This window comes from Temnothorax americanus, unplaced genomic scaffold, assembly GCF_048541705.1.
Source record: "Temnothorax americanus isolate GAGA-0224 unplaced genomic scaffold, ASM4854170v1 Scaffold3, whole genome shotgun sequence".
NCBI classification, from domain to species: Eukaryota; Metazoa; Arthropoda; class Insecta; order Hymenoptera; family Formicidae; genus Temnothorax; species Temnothorax americanus.
The window spans coordinates 279,090-296,589 of NW_027509442.1; the positions used below are offsets into that span (position 1 = coordinate 279,090).

General features: G+C 37.8%; 5 protein-coding genes across 8 annotated transcripts in view; 3 read left to right on the forward strand and 2 right to left on the reverse strand.

Moving 5' to 3' along the window:
- Positions 1-283: 283 nt before the first annotated feature.
- LOC143900210 (uncharacterized) lies at positions 284-5,264 on the reverse strand. The gene is made up of 8 exons (XM_077411288.1): positions 4,864-5,264; positions 4,544-4,744; positions 4,272-4,443; positions 3,841-4,186; positions 3,342-3,767; positions 2,940-3,255; positions 2,431-2,786; positions 284-2,345 (listed from the first exon to the last, which is right to left on the reverse strand). The coding sequence occupies exons 1-8, from the start codon at positions 5,005-5,007 to the stop codon at positions 2,207-2,209; spliced, it is 2,100 nt and encodes a 699-aa protein (XP_077267414.1). The 5' UTR covers positions 5,008-5,264; the 3' UTR covers positions 284-2,206.
- A 23-nt stretch (positions 5,265-5,287) lies between these two features.
- Urod (uroporphyrinogen decarboxylase) lies at positions 5,288-8,580 on the forward strand. Of its 2 annotated transcripts, XM_077411293.1 has the most exons (8): positions 5,288-5,579; positions 6,221-6,417; positions 6,521-6,858; positions 6,990-7,148; positions 7,281-7,442; positions 7,628-7,765; positions 7,863-8,036; positions 8,250-8,580. In XM_077411293.1, the coding sequence occupies exons 1-8, from the start codon at positions 5,350-5,352 to the stop codon at positions 8,388-8,390; spliced, it is 1,539 nt and encodes a 512-aa protein (XP_077267419.1). In that variant the 5' UTR covers positions 5,288-5,349; the 3' UTR covers positions 8,391-8,580. The 2 variants fall into 2 exon arrangements, with proteins under 2 accessions (XP_077267419.1, XP_077267420.1); XM_077411294.1 differs by lacking the exon at positions 5,288-5,579 and having other exon boundaries at positions 6,258-6,417.
- On the reverse strand, positions 8,394-12,848 carry L(2)41ab (lethal (2) 41Ab). The gene is made up of 9 exons (XM_077411283.1): positions 12,708-12,848; positions 11,733-12,004; positions 10,997-11,619; positions 10,572-10,815; positions 10,033-10,443; positions 9,433-9,954; positions 9,067-9,357; positions 8,838-8,996; positions 8,394-8,738 (listed from the first exon to the last, which is right to left on the reverse strand). Exons 2-9 carry the CDS (start codon positions 11,958-11,960, stop codon positions 8,511-8,513), a joined length of 2,706 nt encoding a protein of 901 aa, XP_077267409.1. The 5' UTR covers positions 11,961-12,004; positions 12,708-12,848; the 3' UTR covers positions 8,394-8,510.
- A 61-nt stretch (positions 12,849-12,909) lies between these two features.
- On the forward strand, positions 12,910-15,862 carry LOC143900211 (protein TAPT1 homolog). Of its 3 annotated transcripts, none has more exons than XM_077411289.1 (7): positions 12,910-13,108; positions 13,605-13,759; positions 13,869-13,966; positions 14,045-14,385; positions 14,492-14,589; positions 14,667-14,882; positions 15,121-15,862. In XM_077411289.1, the coding sequence occupies exons 1-7, from the start codon at positions 12,910-12,912 to the stop codon at positions 15,700-15,702; spliced, it is 1,689 nt and encodes a 562-aa protein (XP_077267415.1). In that variant the 3' UTR covers positions 15,703-15,862. The 3 variants fall into 3 exon arrangements, with proteins under 3 accessions (XP_077267415.1, XP_077267418.1, XP_077267416.1); XM_077411292.1 differs by lacking the exon at positions 12,910-13,108 and adding an exon at positions 13,164-13,296; XM_077411290.1 differs by lacking the exon at positions 12,910-13,108 and adding an exon at positions 13,256-13,412.
- A 558-nt stretch (positions 15,863-16,420) lies between these two features.
- The window catches only part of For (cGMP-dependent protein kinase for), a 40,069-nt gene continuing 38,989 nt past the window's right edge, over positions 16,421-17,500 (forward strand). The window contains exon 1 of the mRNA XM_077411284.1: positions 16,421-17,187. Within this exon, the coding sequence (XP_077267410.1) occupies positions 16,601-17,187 (587 nt within the window). The 5' untranslated portion in view covers positions 16,421-16,600. The remainder of the gene's footprint in view (positions 17,188-17,500) is intronic.

Consider the following 17,500-nt stretch of genomic DNA (forward strand, 5'->3'; position numbering starts at 1 on the left):
GTATCACACCTAGTAGAATTATTCATTTAATTTTTGTTATGACTTTTATACAATTTTATTGTATAACTTTGTACACATAACATTTCTGTAATACATCTGTCGCTATGGTTTTCATTCCGAGTGCACACATATGCATATATGCCTGCCTGCAAACGCTCTTTTATTATTACATATATATATATATTAACGCATCATTTATTTTCATAAAAACTATTACAAGACAACTGTAAATATATATTTATATATATATTATATATATAAAACTGTAAATAATACACGTCTATTTATTATAAAATGTATATTTTCTCTTTTTGCTTACTTACTCATCTACATATATCTTGTACTCTTTCGTGCAAGATGGTAAAAAATTATTATACACGGGCGGCTGACTGTCACGGACGCGACTCAGCTTAAGGTAATATTATTAAATAAACGAGGTCGCTTTGTGAATACTGTTCTCTCGTCGATCACCTTGGTATGTACATACGATCACAACATCATTGTCACGACATGTAACTTCTTGACGCGCGCAAGTCGCGCGTGTTTCACGAGATTGATACCGTGAGATTCATTAATGGCATACAATTTCATATCACATTGCGAATTTGCGATAAAAGTTTCTGACACTGCAATATATATATATACATACTGATGCTACACAACCATTTTACAGATGATTCCTGTAAACCTCCAATGTTCTTGAATATCCATTATGTCAAATTTCCAGGTATTCATTAAATTCCTTATTATTTCTTGTATAAAGTTATGTATAAGACAGTAAATATATGTGATGTCATATGTAGCGCGTTAAGAAAATATAATTTTTTAAAGAAAAAATATTTTACGAGGGAAGGCTCAGAATTGAACTCCACCGATTCTGATGAAACTTGGCAGGATTACAGAAAAAGTTCCCCCGAATGTAACGGTACCCCTATTTAAGTGCCGACGCGGTCAACTGTTTCAGAGATATTTAATAGTAAATTTAGTGGCGTCTTTAGAGCAGAATTTATTAGGACACTCACAGACGAGTATTTATGGCGTAGCGAATATGATAACTGGATTTTTTATATGTTTTATGATAAAAATAATTATCGTTGATATAAAAAATAAATTATTTTAATATAAAAAATATATATTATATAAATTATAATATAAATAGTCATAATTAAATAACGTATGAATAAAATAATTATGAGGAAGTTACTATATTCATTACGCCACAAATACTCGCCTGTGCGTGTCCTAATAAACTCTACTCTATAAAGACACCACTAAATTTATTATTAAAATATCTCGAAAACGGTTGAACGTCGGCAGCTAAATCGGGATAACATTACATTCGGGGAAATTTTCTCTGTAATCCTACCAAGTTTCATCAAAATTGGCAGAATTCAGTTCTGAATCTTCCCTTGTCAGAACCTACAAATAAATATAATCCAGCGCATGAGATACATTAGATGTACTTCGTTCTATTTTTTGTTTTATTTCATTGATGTAATTTCTATTGTAATTTTTTCTCTGTTGAGGCATATGATATCTACTTTCTAGAATTCTATTTTTTTTTCGATCTAGGATTTTCCTTTTCAATACAGATATCTTCTTGTAACAGCAAAAATGTCAATGTTAATAAATGTTTCGATGTCTGGATATTGCAGATCATTTGGATATTCAAGGAATATTTATAAACCCTCCATTGCTCTCGTGTGAGGCGAATGCTCAGTTCACATTTTATATTTTTAATTGCATAGATGTCGCATAAAAGTTGACTCTGAAACTTTCTGACTTATCACTTACAACCTTCTAGATTATATTTGTATAATTATTTTCCAAAATTTCGTTAGTACAATTTTTAGATTAGACTTTGAAAATGTTAATGCGCGACATATCTGAGCGCAGCGCTCATGGTGAAAACGAATACGTACAGTCGACGCACTGTTGCCAAATATAAACTTTAGTGTGACGGATCGATGTCTCATCCTCTTGTTCTTACAAGACTGTGTTGACTGAGAAAACTATAACAACGCCGCACTAATACAATACAGTGACACACATACTGGTGCGGCGCTCATACGAGAGCACTAACGTTTGTTTGCTGAATAAAGATAATGGAGGATTGAGAATACGTGTTAAATATGCTATATAGGATATTTTATACGCATTAAGAGTTTGCGTGCAAAAATATCCCATGTATCTCCGTGTTAATAATTTACAATTCATCTCGACGATTCTTCCACTTCATATTCCTCTGATATATATATTCCGCATGTCTTCGTGCATTTCTACGGGCAAACCCTCGTCGAAAATACCAGTCCGAAGCGTAAAGTTGCTTTTTATACTCACGAAATCTGTTCAAACACATTAAGTTATTTGAGCGTATATCGTAATAGATTGTAATATTACATAAAATTATGTCTTATTGGAAATTAATACCTTTTGTTGTCACTCCTTATTTGGCCCTGTCTGTATTTGTAAAATGCCTTGTTTCTGTCTGTATCTGTATTATCTTGCTTCATTGTGCGACTATCGAGCGAAGAGTGTTTAGATTTATCACAATCAACGGTGTGCTCTGATATATGATTCTTTATTTTATTCCGAGAGGATATATTCTCTCCTTTATAAGTCGCTTTGCCATTAACGATTTTTTTGGTGGAACCATTCGATTTAAAGTATTCTTTTTTCCTTGGTCTGCTTTCTCCTTCTACAGGCAAAATTTTTGCAGAATCTCTATGATCCATAGTCTTCTTGCTATTTGTATGTTTCTTATGTTTATAATTCTTTGTCTTATGCTGAAACAAATTTATAATTTACATTTAGCGTATGAAACTTTACGCATTATTCAATCTAATATATTTATCATTTTATGCATACAAATTTTTATTCACATACAATTTAAAAACTTATGCAGAAATTAATAAATGTCCCATAGATTTATAACTTACATTTCTTACATTTGATACGGTGTCAAATGTGCTCGTGTTAAGATTAAACTTTGGACAATAGTTAGTTGAAAGTGGACACGTATTTTTCAGCTGCATTAAGATGTTATCAAAACTATTTTTTAATATGTCATTTTTTGATTGCAAGTAACCGTCTTTTCTTTCATCCTTAACCGACTCTCTATCTTTATTGTCACTTTCATAATCCTCAATCAATTGTTTTAAAAATTTACGTCTTAAGTTGCTTATATTTTCTATTACCTCAGAGAGAATTAACTGAGAAGTATTATGTATCTTATGACTGGCGTTTCGCACAAACCTGTTATATAAAATCATTTAAATACACGCCAATAATTTACAACAGAAAAATAAGAAAATTGGATGTTATGGCTCACATATACTTACTCCATAGTAGATTTGTCTACATTTTGCTTCTTATTCCTATTTTTAAAAGAGTTCTCTTTATTATCATGAATTCTATGGCTATTCTGTTTATCATACTTTGGATGCAATACTGTATCATCAGTTTTTGTAATCTGTTCCTTCATGTTTGTATTATCTTTTGTAATCGTTCTGCTATCCAAATTTTTTGACGTATAGTTCGGGAAACAAGACTTGTCATAATCTTTAAACATCTGATTATTCTCGGTTAATCGTTTTAAAAATTTATCATCGGGCAATATGCTTTTTAAAAGACACAATTTTTTATTCAATCTGTGTCTTTCTTTAGCATATTTATTGTACACTTTTGATGTTACCTTGCTCACTTTTTCTGCTAAGTTGGAGAGAAGTAACTTGGTAGTGGTATACATTTGCTTGTGCTGCAAAAAGCTGCAAATAATATAATAACTGAAATATATAACAATACTATTTAGAAATAAACATCTTCGTATATTATACTTACTTCGAGACATTAGGATTGTACTCGTCTTGTTTGTTATTGGTAAGTAATATTAATGTATCATAAAATAGTTTTGTATTGTTTACAATATCCAGTGTCTTATTAATTTTATTTTTCAAAGAACTATTATCGTCATAAATAAACGCCAACGATGATAGTACATGTAGAGATCCTTGAAGTTGATCCAATAAATGTGAGGTAGAATTGAAAAATTCCTTGGTAACCATAATAGGTTTATCACTTGTTTTATTAGAGGAATCAGCAATCTCGAAAAATTGTGTTAAAAATTGCTTCATAATTTTCTTATCAGCTGGAATATGTGCTTTAATTTCATTCAGCATAGTTTTCACTAAAAATAAATCAAGATGCAAATAATGAATCTACAGCAATAAATAGTGGATCTTGAATCTCTTCTAAAATTATGTTTATTTTACCATCTGTCAATTCCTTGCAAGTATTAACGATGTTACGACTTGCAGTCCTGAGACTTTCAGCATCGACTCCATCTGAGACTGGGCAGGTTTCAGGAATTGTGAAAAGATGACCAAGAGACAAGCCGATAATCATACCGAGTACACAAGCAATAAGAACGTTCCATATATCTTTCTATAATAAAGAGATTTAAATCCTATTATCCAAAAGAACATTAAAGATATTTATAATTTTAGATAATAAGAGATGAGACTAAGCACAGTTATTATAATACCTGTCTACTTATTTGCACTTCCAACATTTGTGGCGACTCGAGTGGCTTAAATTGACAGATTTGGGAGAGATTCGTATTAACAGCATCCGTATCGCTCTCCGTTATGACTGATATACCGTCGGATATATCCTCTAATTCTGCATTTGTAAACGATACTTTATTATCACAATCTTTCATCTGTGCCGTCTCGTTACCCGAATCCTTTGAAAACATAAAAATGTGTTAAGCGTCTCGTTGATTCGGTTCTGCTTAAAAATTATTTCTATCTGCAGTATTGAAATTCTGATTACAGTATATTTTACAGCAGTATTATCGCTCACCCTCTGTATCCCCGATGACTGAAAACTTCCATCGTCATCACTTTGACTGCTAATCCAGCTTAATTTGACCCACTCTTTCTCTTCTCCGTCCAACTCTACCTCTTGTATATCGAGACATATCTTATTAATATTTACGTCATCCATCGTCTGTCACGTAGAGAAGTCCTTTCTAATATTTATCGAAAGAATTATAACACACCGCGAACTGAAGTAACGAAATCCCAAAAATTCTCGAAATGAGTCACGGTGCAAAATACATTTCACTGAATATGTGCCAAATAGCTACATTTCAGGCACTGACACTGTGCTATATCTCAACGATACGCGCGATCCAGATTTCGTTTACGCAGCAGGTTCACTATTGTGGTTTATACGTCAAGAATAAACACAGCTTTGATCAGGAGACACTCAACCTCAAACAGAGAGAAACCTGAGAGAGGCCATCCCGGCGGATCTTTTTCGTGTGTTGCTGTGTTGCATTTTCCGATGCGCCGCCTGAGAAAGTGCAACTCAACTACGTCGTTTCGCTCGGTAACCGCACATGGTTTGCGTTCGTGCCAGTTCGTGCTAATGGTTCGTGTCCGAACTAGCCAGGAGGGCCGCGCTCGGGGCCGGTCCGGCGCCGGCGCGGCGGCGCCTCTGACGCAAGGAACAGCAAAAAAGCCCGAAATAGCGATCGTATCCATCAACCACATGGAAATGCGGTATATAACATCGTAAAGTATCGAATATTTAATAAAATCAAAGTAAAATTTATAAACAAATTCTTCAAAATATATAATTTTCCATCTTGCGTATTCAAATTAATAACGAATTACGATAATTAAAATTACAAAATTAAGATTACATTTTTCAAAATTATTACGAATTTCGTATCTCATAATTTTGAAAAATATAATCGTAATTTTATAATTTTAATTTTCAGATAAATATCAAATTTTGCAAGCAAGAAGCTGTTATTTGAGCGTTGATTCAAACCTTCACATTTATGTAAAATTTATAATAATTAACAATAATTAATTTTTAAAATGTGAAATTCTATAGATAAAGAATACACACCATTATCATTTTCTTAATCGTCTTCTGTCGAGAGAGAGAGAGAGAGAGAGAAAAAAAAAATTTCGTATAATATATTTAATAAATAAATAAATGAATAATAAATATTGAAGTAAAATGAACTTTTAGTGAAGTAAACTAATTATTTAGTCGAAGAGCTGACGACACTTTTGGCCAAGTGATTTTGTAAAATATCCTGAGTGACCAATTAATTGAATTGAAACTTATACTATGACTTGAAAATCTGTTTTTTTTTTTTTCACCTGCGTACTTCAAATGAACGATTCGATTAAGTATAAAGACAGAAGAGTTGTCTAACGAGTGCAGAAAGTATAACACAGTGCAGCTACGAGGAACAGATCTGTCATCGTCGACATGTCGATCTCGTCGAAACGATTAGCAATTATCATCAAATTTTCTTATCGAGTTCAAACGTGAAGTTGCAGGCGCATCGGCAAAGAATTATCGTGCACTTTGCAACAATTGAAACAAACTATCGTACGTATTTTCTACGAGTTACCGTAATTGTAATCTAAAATAGGATAGAAAATCTCAAATGGGACAAAAACAGTACAGTGAGGAATATTATTATGTTATTTAGGACGAAATAAAATTCAGGAAAATCGCGAAGCGACCGGAGGAATGATCGGGCACAATTTTCCACCCTTGAAGAATGACCGGATTCTCAAGGCGGCACGCGGGGAACCGGTTGACAGGGTTCCAGTTTGGGTTATGAGACAAGCGGGAAGGTACCTGCCAGAGTTTCAGGAAGTCAGAGCTCGACACGATTTCTTCGCCGTTTGTCAGACTCCTGCGTTGGCATGCCAGGTGACCCTGCAGCCGATAGAACGTTTCGATCTGGATGCCAGTATAATATTCTCAGATATCTTGGTGATCCCTCAGGCGATGGGCCTGAAAGTCGAGATGGTAGCGGGAGTAGTGAGTACTCTTTGTCAATCGTACATACATATGTTGTTACACAACGGTCAAGTGATATTCACGATATTCATCGATATACTCTATATTCATTATTGTCTCTCTATTCTCTGTAAATAAAAAGTATCTGTTAGGGTCCAGTCTTGCCTCAGCCCTTAGCTGATCCCAGTGACTTAGCACGACTTGTACGACCAAATGTGAATGAAGCTCTAAAGTATGTAGGAGATGCTATAACGTTGACTCGGCACAAATTGGATGGTAGAGTGCCATTAATAGGATTCACTGGAGCTCCTGTAAGTATTTTAATATCTAAAAGTCAGAATTGGTGTGAATATATTATACCAATTGAGAATTTCTTTGATATAAAGATATTTTTGCTGTTTGCTATTGTATATTACATATTAATGTAAAATAATTTGTTTCAGTGGACTCTGATGGGTTACATGATTCAAGGAGGAGGTAGTTCGACAATGGCAAAGGCAAGATCCTGGTTGTATAAGTATCCAGAGGACACGCATAAATTGTTACAGATGATTACAGATATTGTTGTGGATTACTTGGTAATGCAAGTGAAAGCTGGTGCTCAGGTATATAATTAAAGTTGTTTTTTTTTCTCCCAAGATCTCGTAGGCTGCTCATAGTGTACGTAGTGTATGCTATAGATTTTCAGCACCGACAGTGAATCTCGGACCACAGTCTTAGAATATGTTATGCAGTATATATAAGAATTACAAAAATAGAAGACAATTAACATATTCTTTTTTTTTTCAAGTTACTACAAGTATTTGAAAGCAATGGAGACTATTTGGATGATGCATTATTTACAAATCATTCTTTTAAATATCTGAAACAAATCAGTGAACGTGTACGGAACCAGCTGAAAGAAGCAAATATTCCAGAAGTGCCTATGGTAAAATATTTTACATAGCTATCCTTAATCAGCAGGATTATTTTGTAAATCAATATATAAAGTATATAAATAATATATTGAACGTCCGTTTCTCTAGATTGCTTTTCCAAAAGGTGCAACCATGAATTCCCTAAAAATTCTTGCGAAGGATCAGAGTTATGAAGTAATAGGCCTTGATTGGACCGTAGATCCTACAGAAGCCAGAAAACAACTTGGTCCTAATATTACATTGCAAGGTAATATGGATCCTTGTTCGATGTATTCTTCACAGGTATGTTATATCTTCTTTAAAAAATATGTATAATATAATTTTGATTTTAAACAATTATCTTATTATCATTTTATATGTAAAAATCTTGTATATAATTAAGAAGTAATATACTGATTACTAATAACAATAACTACTGTTGAAAGCAATCATCGATCTAGTAATATTTATCTATATATTACTAAAAATATTGAATGTACTTATTATTTTCCTTAGGATGAAATTGTTGATCGTGCACACAAAATGGTGTCAAATTTTGGTAAAACTCGATATATCGCCAATTTGGGACATGGAATTTTACCAGATACTCCGATTCCATCCATGGAGGCTTTTATTAAAGGAGTGCACTCGGCATAAGTATACGTTTTACAACCAAAACATTTTATTATGCATTTGTTACGAATAATTATAATTATTGTATAATTATTGTTACTATATTGCATTGTTTTCACTTTTCTTATAACAATTATTGCGATTTTATAGTATTTCTAATGTCAAAAGTATTTTTTGAATATTATTTTTCAATAAAGGAAAGTCTTGACTCGTCCGTTCCATTACATGTTTCAAATAATCACGAAGAATCTGTTCATTTTGGAATTCTTCACTTAGTACAGCTTCACTTTTGAAAAGCATCTTGTATCGGCCACTTTTAATGTCTTGCAGCATTTTAGCTTTTCGTTGTTTATAAACTAATGCCTGCAAATTCTGCAAATAACAAAAGATTTTCTAATTAATAATGTTAAAATTGTAGGCAAATAGTAATTTTGAATCTTATGAAATTAAGGAAATGAATTATTTGCGTACGTGGTACTTAATAGCTTCTGTTTGTATAATTTCTTGATCTACGTTTGGAATATCATCTACTGTCATTTTCAATGCTGTTTGCGATTCGTTACATTTGCCTACTGTATCCTTTATTTGATTTTCCAACTCCATTATTCTATTTTCAGTTTTTTTCGTATCCTATAATAAACATTTAATTTGAAAATTTACATCGATCAAACTTATTGTTGGTACACAAGTTAGAATTTACCTTCACCACTTGTTTTATCTTTAACTTTTGATCGGCAAGACGTTTACGGAATATAACTTTCTGATTGTGTTGTCCTTTAGGATCTTTCTTAAATTTACTCATAACTTTGTCTAATATAATATCTCTTCGCGCAACACAAAACTCCATATCATGAATCAATTTTTCTTGCGCCCTACGCAAATGTGACAGGCGCATTTCCATTTTATGTATTTCACTTTTCATCGCTGTAATATCACCACCGCTACTACGTTCATCTCTCAATCTTTTCACTGTTTCTTGCATTAACTGCACCTAAAAACATAAATTACATATTATAATATTTTGCTTGAGACAGAAATATATAATGTTTGATATCTAAAATATTACTTTTTTCTCCCACGATAAACTTTCTCGTTGCACCGCATCTAAATTTTCCTTCAAAAGTGCCTTTTCCTCATACAACTGTTTTAAATCACTTTGCAGCTTTATAAGATTTAATTCTGCATCCTCGAGAGACTGTATTCCCTCGTTTTTCGTAATAGAATTTTTGTCTTCTAGCTCCTCCTTCAGTCCTTTTTGTATGACTAATCGTGTATTCATTTGTACCATTCTTTGACGCAGAAGATTTAATATTCTCTCCATATTCGAGTCTTCCTTATTAAGCATTTCCAAAGCATGCTCTAGTTTCAAATTTTTCTGCTCCATAATCATAATTTCTTTATTAAGAAGATTAAGTTCTTGCAATTGTAAATCTCTCTGTTGGCTCAATGTAATCATATATCCTTCTTGGCGAATCCACAATTGCTGTGCTTTTTGATTACTTTGTTGAATTTCCTCTATATTTTTTTCCAAGGTTTTTATCTTCGTATTAAAAGGATTAACTTCTCCATTTTCCCTATGCGATAATATCTGAAAAAAGTAGCGTATAAGTTTTTAATATTTTTATATTCTAACAGGATTTTTTCTCTCAGTTAATAATTATCTTACCTCCTCAATGGTTTTGTTCAAGCTAATAACTTTTATTTGTTTCCTCTCAATTGTTACGTCATGCTTCTTGATTTCTTTCTGAATCTCATCTATCTCTTTTCCCTTTTTATTATTACTTTGCAAGAGCTCTTCTAATTCTACCTTCTCATGAGATTTATATGAATTAAGTTGTTCCAGTTCCAATAACTTTTTGCCATATGAATTTTCTGTTTCTACTAATAATAATTCTTGTTCTTGCATTGTCTCTTTAGAATCTAATAATAATTTATTCAAATACCGCGCCGCTTTATTATGCGCAACTTTTTCTTCCAGTTTGCTATATATTGTATTTTCCAACTCATTTTGCTTATTTAGAAATTTTGTAAATTCTTTATCAGTTTCTTCCTCTTCGTGTAACAAATATTGCCATTCCTGAAATATGGGATTATTATAGATGATAATATGACCACGTAAAAATAATGTTTATCGATAATATTATCATTAATTAATAATTTAGTAATTATAAGTTTTTTAAATAAGTGTATTAACATTCTATATACATTATTAGTTAAATCGAATTCGTGTTGCTCCTGTTCACTAAACTTTGCTATTTTTACTAATTCAGATTCCAAATTATTGAGTTTATCATTTCCCATTTCCATCAATTTTGTATTAATCTGTATATTTTCTTCCATTCGTGTATGCAACAAGGTCAAATTCTCATTGTTCTCTGTTTCCTTATAAGTTTCTTTCTTTAATTTCTCTATTTCCGTATGTAACGTATTAAAAGATTCACATATTTTCCTGAAACAATATTCGCTGCTGCAGTCTTTCATTAACAAGTGACGGTAGAGAAAAATTCACCGAAACATTATTTCTTTCTATCAGAGTCACAGACGCGACTTAATTATACGATAGGTACTCTATTATTGTTTCTCATTGCAATTTTATTCGAATTTTTAAAAATTATCGAGACATTACGTACTCACGCTCCGTGTTTAGTTGCTCATAGACTTTATTCCGCTTAGCGATATTCAGTACAACAGAATTCCAGCCGTTGCACAAATTTATGTGCTGCTTATGCAACGCTTCTAGATCAGCATTAACATCGGCGATCATCTGATTGACCTCAATTTTTTCTTTATTTTTCAATTGCAATTGCGTGTCCAAATTGGCTATCTCGGTTTTAATTCTCCACACTTCCTCCATGAGTTTATATATTATGCAGTCTTTCTGCTGTTTCTGTGCAATCAAATCTCGCTGAATTGCCCTATCTTTCTTTGACACCTGTTTGGAAATGGCCAAACTATTTTCGAGCTCCGTTTTCCATTCCGAGAATTGCGCTTGCAAAGCGGTAAGCTGCTCCAATTCGCGCACGAGATTCTCCTCTTTCTTTTTCTCCTCGAACAATTTGGCATGGGTAGTTTTATGAACATCTTTCGCATTCTTGATACACGTATCTTTCTCCTCGCGCAACAAAATCACATTTGCTATCATGTTTTGATACTTTTCAATCGTCGTTTGCTGCTGCGCTATTTCCTGTTGGGCGTAGTACATTTGTAAACATTCCGCTTCGCGTTCCTTCTCCGTCGCTCTTATATTATCCTCCTGAAATATTTTCAAATAATATTTAATGGTAAAATAATTAACACATCTTTTTGTCTACATGCATTTAGATAGATCTCTAAAGTCTAGAAAAATAAACGTTTCTCGATATTTACTAGTTCTAATATTTCGCTGTTTAACTTATTGTCGACGCGAGTAAGATGCTCTCGCAGAGCACTTTGGAATTTTTTCATCAACGAGTCGTCGGGATTCAGAACATTTGGCACGTCCAAAGACTCGGTGTCTATCCACAACTTCTTCACGACTTTGGTCCCTGGCTGTTCCATATTCTTGGCAGTATCGGGAGATGGGGCGGAAGCGTCGCTCACGGTCAAGGTATTCATTGTGAAAGGCCGTATCGCGCGGTTCTTTGTAAAAAGCTTCTATCCTGAAATCATACACCTTGACTTAGACTTGTGTCAGACTGCATGTTGTTGATTCAAATCAGATTCGTAGCTAAGGAGGTATGACATCATCATGACAGTCGATACGCAATCAATATTTCTTGTTTAAACTTATCTTAACACAGCGCCAAGCTGGACTTATTTAAATAATAAAAATTAAATTGTATATGTGTGTGTGTGTGTGGCGATGACGTACATGTAATATACATGCATCTTTAATTGTGTGATTTTTATTATTCAAATAAGCTCTATTTTGTTATATAAAGGTACGAGTAACTGTATTGAGATAAAATAATAATTACATTAAAAGATAATAAATACACGCACGTAAAATATTTTGACAAATTATATTTGTCTTCGCAAAGATGAATTTTATCTTAATTATCGGCGGTTGATAATCTAAACTCCGATAATACGCGATAGGGTACGACGGGAATATATAAATTATCGACGGCCATATAATTCGGAAGAATCTTATAAATACAATATGTCAACACCAAAAATAGAGACAAACGATTTTGATCAAGTGGTTTGATAAAGCTGCGTGAAACGGATCGGCGCGAATTATGAGAGAGAAACGGGTTCCTGGCTCGACATTACGCATTACGCAAGCATCAATCACTCATCAGGCGCTGTCACCGTCGCCGTGTGTCGTGTGTGACGCGCGTCGCCAGAGTCTCCGCTCACCGCTGGTGTTGTTGAGTTGTTGTGACAGTTCGCCCGGGGACCTGGGGAGCAGTGCGGCATCAAACGGCGTTTCAGTCGTGGTCGTGGGCAGTCGTGGGACGGGATGCGGCTACGGTCGTCTTCTTGAGAGATCGCGCGGGCTGGTATAGAATGACCGTATGTTACGCGGACGCTCGTCGAAGGTAAACATTGTTCAGGAACGATGCAGAGCGCGGGTGTCAGCGATGGGGACACGGAGCAAAGTTGGCCGGAGAAGAGGACGATCAGATTCCGCGCTACTGATGGCAAGTCCAAAACTCACGTGTCATCTCACGACGGGCGCGTGGAAAATGTGGATCCCCATCCCACGCGCCGCAGGCCGCAGTTATCCGACGGGCAAGACGCGCAGAAGAAGAAGCAGCGTAAGTGCCACCCGCGATTGCCTATTTGCTTGCCGGGGGGGGGGGCCGGGGGGGGGGCAGCGTTTTTTCGCGCGGCGGTGTAAACGTGTGTGAAACAGGAGAAAAAGAAAACACAGTGACACGCGCGCACGTACGCCTCGATATGGATTAGAATGATTAGATAAGATGGCACCAGTCACCCGCGCAAGGTGACGAGACTTTTTCTACGGAATGTATTTATCACAAACTATGCAGAAGGAAAGAAACAAATTTGAAAAAATTTTTACAAACTCTGACAGGGTTTTTCTATATTTATGTATATGCTGTAAGTCTTGCTTTTTTATATCGCTATTTAATAGCTCAACTAGCTGTTATTAGTGACTATTGAGTAGTATAACTATATTTAGCTGTGTATATAGTATAACTATAACTACTAAGTAGTAGCTGTTACTAGAGTTTGCACAAATAACGTTTTATATTAGCAGTTCAGTTGATAAATGTATTTCGTTTTTTCTAGGGGTATCGTTGATGCAATTTTTAAGGACAGAATTGACGAGGGGTTATCAGCTGGAGCACGACGAGGAGAGATTGTCCGCGAGAAGGGAGAAGGTTTACTCGTTCATGAAAATTCCTCGGGAGGTGGAAAATTTTATGACGTACGGGTTTCTTCAGGTACAGTGATGCACAATGCTGTCAGGGGGATAAAAAACTACGGCTAAAATTTTAAAAAATAATCTATCGTATCACACGTTACACGTTTTGCTGTTTTTTGTCATTGCAGTGCGCCGATTCTTTCCTATTTTTGTATACATTTTTACCGTTAAGGTTCGCAATGGCTTTATGGGCAGTGATTACAAGGCCTTTACGACGCTACCTAAGGTATACGAGAGATATTTGATTTAGAGCGAAATATATTTGGTTACCGTGAAATTTTAACCGCGATCTTTCGTTTCGCAGGAGCGAGAAAGGTCGTGCAAAAAGTACGGAGAGATATTTGAGATCGGCCGAAGTGTGCGATTTGTTAAAAGGAATTGTAGTGCTGGGTTGCTGGGCAGCGACCTGGAAGGTGGATACCTCCATGATGTACCATTTAGTTAAGAGCCAATCGGTTATAAAGCTATACATATTTTATAACATGTTAGAAGTGGGAGATCGTCTTTTCAGCTCTTTCGGGCAAGACACTATAGACGCCCTGCTTTGGACCGCCAACGAGCCACGATCGCGCCACCCGAGTGATTCTACCCGTACGAAACATTTCGGTACATTGCCGCATCTCTTGTTCGCCGTCGTTTATGTGTGTATCCTTTGTCCAATTGCGTTATTACGATTAATTCGATGACGATCGAGAGATAGGCTTAAGCCGCAACGAGATATGTTTACACCTTGACTGCTTTCCCCACAAAGTTTTTCACAGTACATTGGTGTTGCTCCAAGCGACGACGTTAAATGTGGCAATCAACAGTAGTAATAAAGCGCTTCTCACAATTATGATGTCCAACAATGTAAGTGCGTTAGAAAAAGTAAAGCAGTCGCTTTTTTTCGTATCAAGTATTTCGTATTTCGCACAGAGTATTTTTAGTTCGTAGAACTGAAGGGTTCTGTCTTCAAGAAATTTGACAAGAGCAACTTGTTCCAATTATCTTGTGCCGACGTCAGAGAAAGATTTCATCTCGTTATACTGCTCCTCGCGGTGAGTCTGCAAACGATGAAAGAGTACGCGTGGCACAGCGATCGTCTCGCTGTCTTGTTACCCGATTGCGTGGCGCTATTGTTGGCAGAAGTTGTCGTCGATTGGGTTTGTACCGTAAAATAAATTATACGTTATGGAGGCGTACGTGAGAGCGAGAAAAATATCAGATCGGAAATCGAATCAAATTATTCCTACCATTAAATTATTTGCATCATTCTTATTGATAATTTCTCGTTCGCTTACACGTTTCCAATCGTCGCTGCCTATATTTGACAAATATTGACGAACCTTGTGCAAATCGTACAAATCATCTCCGCGCTAATAACATTGTATTTCCATAAAGGTGAAACATGCGTTCATCACACGTTTCAACGAGCTGCCTTCCACCGTCTACAGGGATTATACCGTGAGTTTGGCCTACGACATGGCGAAGGCACGTCGAAAGAAAGCATTCACGGATCCCTCGGACCTGGTTGCGCAGCGAATGGGCTTCATACCTCTTCCTCTGGGAGTCGCCATGGCTCGCGTACTGTGTACGACCCTGACGCCATCCGCGAGACCCGCTAATATCATACTTCTATTATTAGCTTATCTTATACTGGTATCTTTTCGCATATTGAATAGCCTAATCATTCTTGGGAAGGCGTGCGACATAATGTCGTCGCACCGGCGACCTGACAAAGATGTTACCGCGAAGTCTCCGTCAAAGAATCGTGCCAACAGTGTCGACGTGAAAAATCCAAATCATGGCACGGCTATCTTCTCAAATAGCGCCGTCAGCTTGAACAACGTCTGTTTGAACGAGGCGTTTCTGGAGCCGGAACAGACTGAGAAAAGTGAGAAGCATCAGTGTAATTTCGACGAGCCGACGAACGTCGCGAAAGCCGTGCTAAGGACAGGAAGCGAACCCCTTCTTCCGCAATGACAAATCTCACTAGCATAATTGAAATATAATGATTTTTTATTTATAAATTGTACATATTTTGTTGTACATAAATACACGCACAGGTATGCTATATCGACGCTTATTTTGCAATATTTGTATAAGGCATCTATGTAAGAGTAATAAATTTGGTTACCATTTATTATTAAGTTTTATTATCAAACATATGGTTTATCTATATAATTATGTAAAAGATTTTTGGTATATTCAATATTTTTTAGCTTAGATCTTCAATCGTAACTTTGTGTCGACACCTCGAAAAACTAAGAAAAAATGAAAAGTTATAAAAAGATATTACATAAATAACGTTACATAAAAGAACTTTTTCCTCTCTTGCCGTGTCGACGATCGAGCAAGAAGTGCGCTCTCATTCACGGAGATGCGGCAATCGGCACATAGAGAATCTATAATACTTGACTCCGAAGTTCGTCGCGTTTAGTCAACGAACGCGCGGCGCGGCGAGTAGTCTCCCCTTCGCGTTTTTCCTCCTTCGCGCCTCACCGTCCCGCCTTCGGTCCTGTCTCTCTCTCTCTCTCTCTCTCTCCCTTTCCCTCTGGCCGTCCTTTTCTCTCCCACTCCGGCCGGCCGCTCGCTCGCTCTCTCTCTCGTTCGTCCGTCGTCGTCCGACAAACGAGTGCAACGAGCACCGACTCACCGGTCACCGAGGCGAGCACGCTGCACGGGGCACGGGGCACGGGACGTCACGGAGGACGTCGGGAGCGGAGGTCCGCCGCTCTTCGGCGAGCGCGAAGCGAATCCCGCGAATTCGCGGCGCGACAGTAACGACCGACGACGTCGCCGTCGGGTCCCGGTCGCGACGCTCCCGCGTATGGGTCCTCCTCCATCACGCCCCACGGCCACGGCAACTACGGCAAATTGAATGGACGAGGGTACGAAATACCGAGTGCCCATCGGCGACGCCTGCGTGTCTATGCGCGTGTGCTTCGACTCGCTGTGCTTCTCGTCGTCGCAGCAGCCGCTCGCCGACGAGGAGGACGCCGCCGTCGCCGACGCCGCGACGCAGCTACCGACGGACGGCCGCGGCGCCGCGGCCGTCGGCGTCGTTAGCGGCACCAGCAGCGGCACCGTCGTCGCCACGACCGCCACCACCACGCAAGTCACGCAAGTGCCGCACATCGTCGGTGCGGTCGGTGCCGGCGGCGGAGGCGGAGGCGGAGGCGGAGGTGCCGCGATCGTCGGCAGCATGGGCACCCTGAGGGAGCTCCAGGAGCTGCTGCGCGTCAAGGACGAACGGATCGCCGAGCTCGAGGCCGTCGTCTGTTGCCGCGACGCCCAGATTCAGGAGCTGCGCAGCCACCTGGACAAGTTCCTGAGCGTGCTGCCCTTCAGCGCGGCGCCGCCGCGCACGCCGACGAAGCCGCGGACGAGGGACCGTGCCCAGGGCATATCCGCGGAGCCGCCGCTCCAGGAGCTCGCGCCTCTCGCGGTGGTCGACAAGAGCGACAGGTTGGTATACCCCACGACCCACGACACTATTATACCACGCGCCACCGGCCACCGGCGCCACTGTTTTTCTGCCTCCTGCCCCCTGCCCCCTGCCCTGCCTGTTCAGCCTGTTGCTCGCGGCGCGCGCGCAACGTCCTTCCCCTTTTTTTTCTTCTCCTTCTCGCGCGCGCACCTTGCGCGCTCCTCGAATTTCCCTAAAGAGCTATTTTTAACGCGTCGAACGTGCGCGGCTGTGTCGCGCGACAGCCTCGGCCTCGCTATAACGCCGCTCGTTTTGATATGCCCGCATGAAATACAGCCGAAAAGATGCGGG

Bases quoted from the DNA above. Each gene is read 5' to 3' on its own strand.
- LOC143900210 (XM_077411288.1), bottom strand. From the start codon at position 5,007: ATGGATGACGTAAATATTAATAAGATATGTCTCGATATACAAGAGGTA. The intron at 4,745-4,863 runs GTGAGCGATAAT...ATGTTTTCAAAG, and splicing joins AGTCATCGGGGATACAGAGG to GATTCGGGTAACGAGACGGC. The intron at 3,256-3,341 runs GTAAGTATATGT...TTTATATAACAG, and splicing joins GTAGACAAATCTACTATGGA to GTTTGTGCGAAACGCCAGTC.
- Urod (XM_077411293.1), top strand. From the start codon at position 5,350: ATGCGCCGCCTGAGAAAGTGCAACTCAACTACGTCGTTTCGCTCGGTA. The intron at 6,859-6,989 runs GTGAGTACTCTT...AGTATCTGTTAG, and splicing joins TCGAGATGGTAGCGGGAGTA to GGTCCAGTCTTGCCTCAGCC. The intron at 7,443-7,627 runs GTATATAATTAA...TTTTTTTTCAAG, and splicing joins AAGTGAAAGCTGGTGCTCAG to TTACTACAAGTATTTGAAAG.
- LOC143900211 (XM_077411289.1), top strand. From the start codon at position 12,910: ATGCAGAGCGCGGGTGTCAGCGATGGGGACACGGAGCAAAGTTGGCCG. The intron at 13,967-14,044 runs GTATACGAGAGA...TTCGTTTCGCAG, and splicing joins CCTTTACGACGCTACCTAAG to GAGCGAGAAAGGTCGTGCAA. The intron at 14,386-14,491 runs GTATCCTTTGTC...TTCCCCACAAAG, and splicing joins GTTCGCCGTCGTTTATGTGT to TTTTTCACAGTACATTGGTG.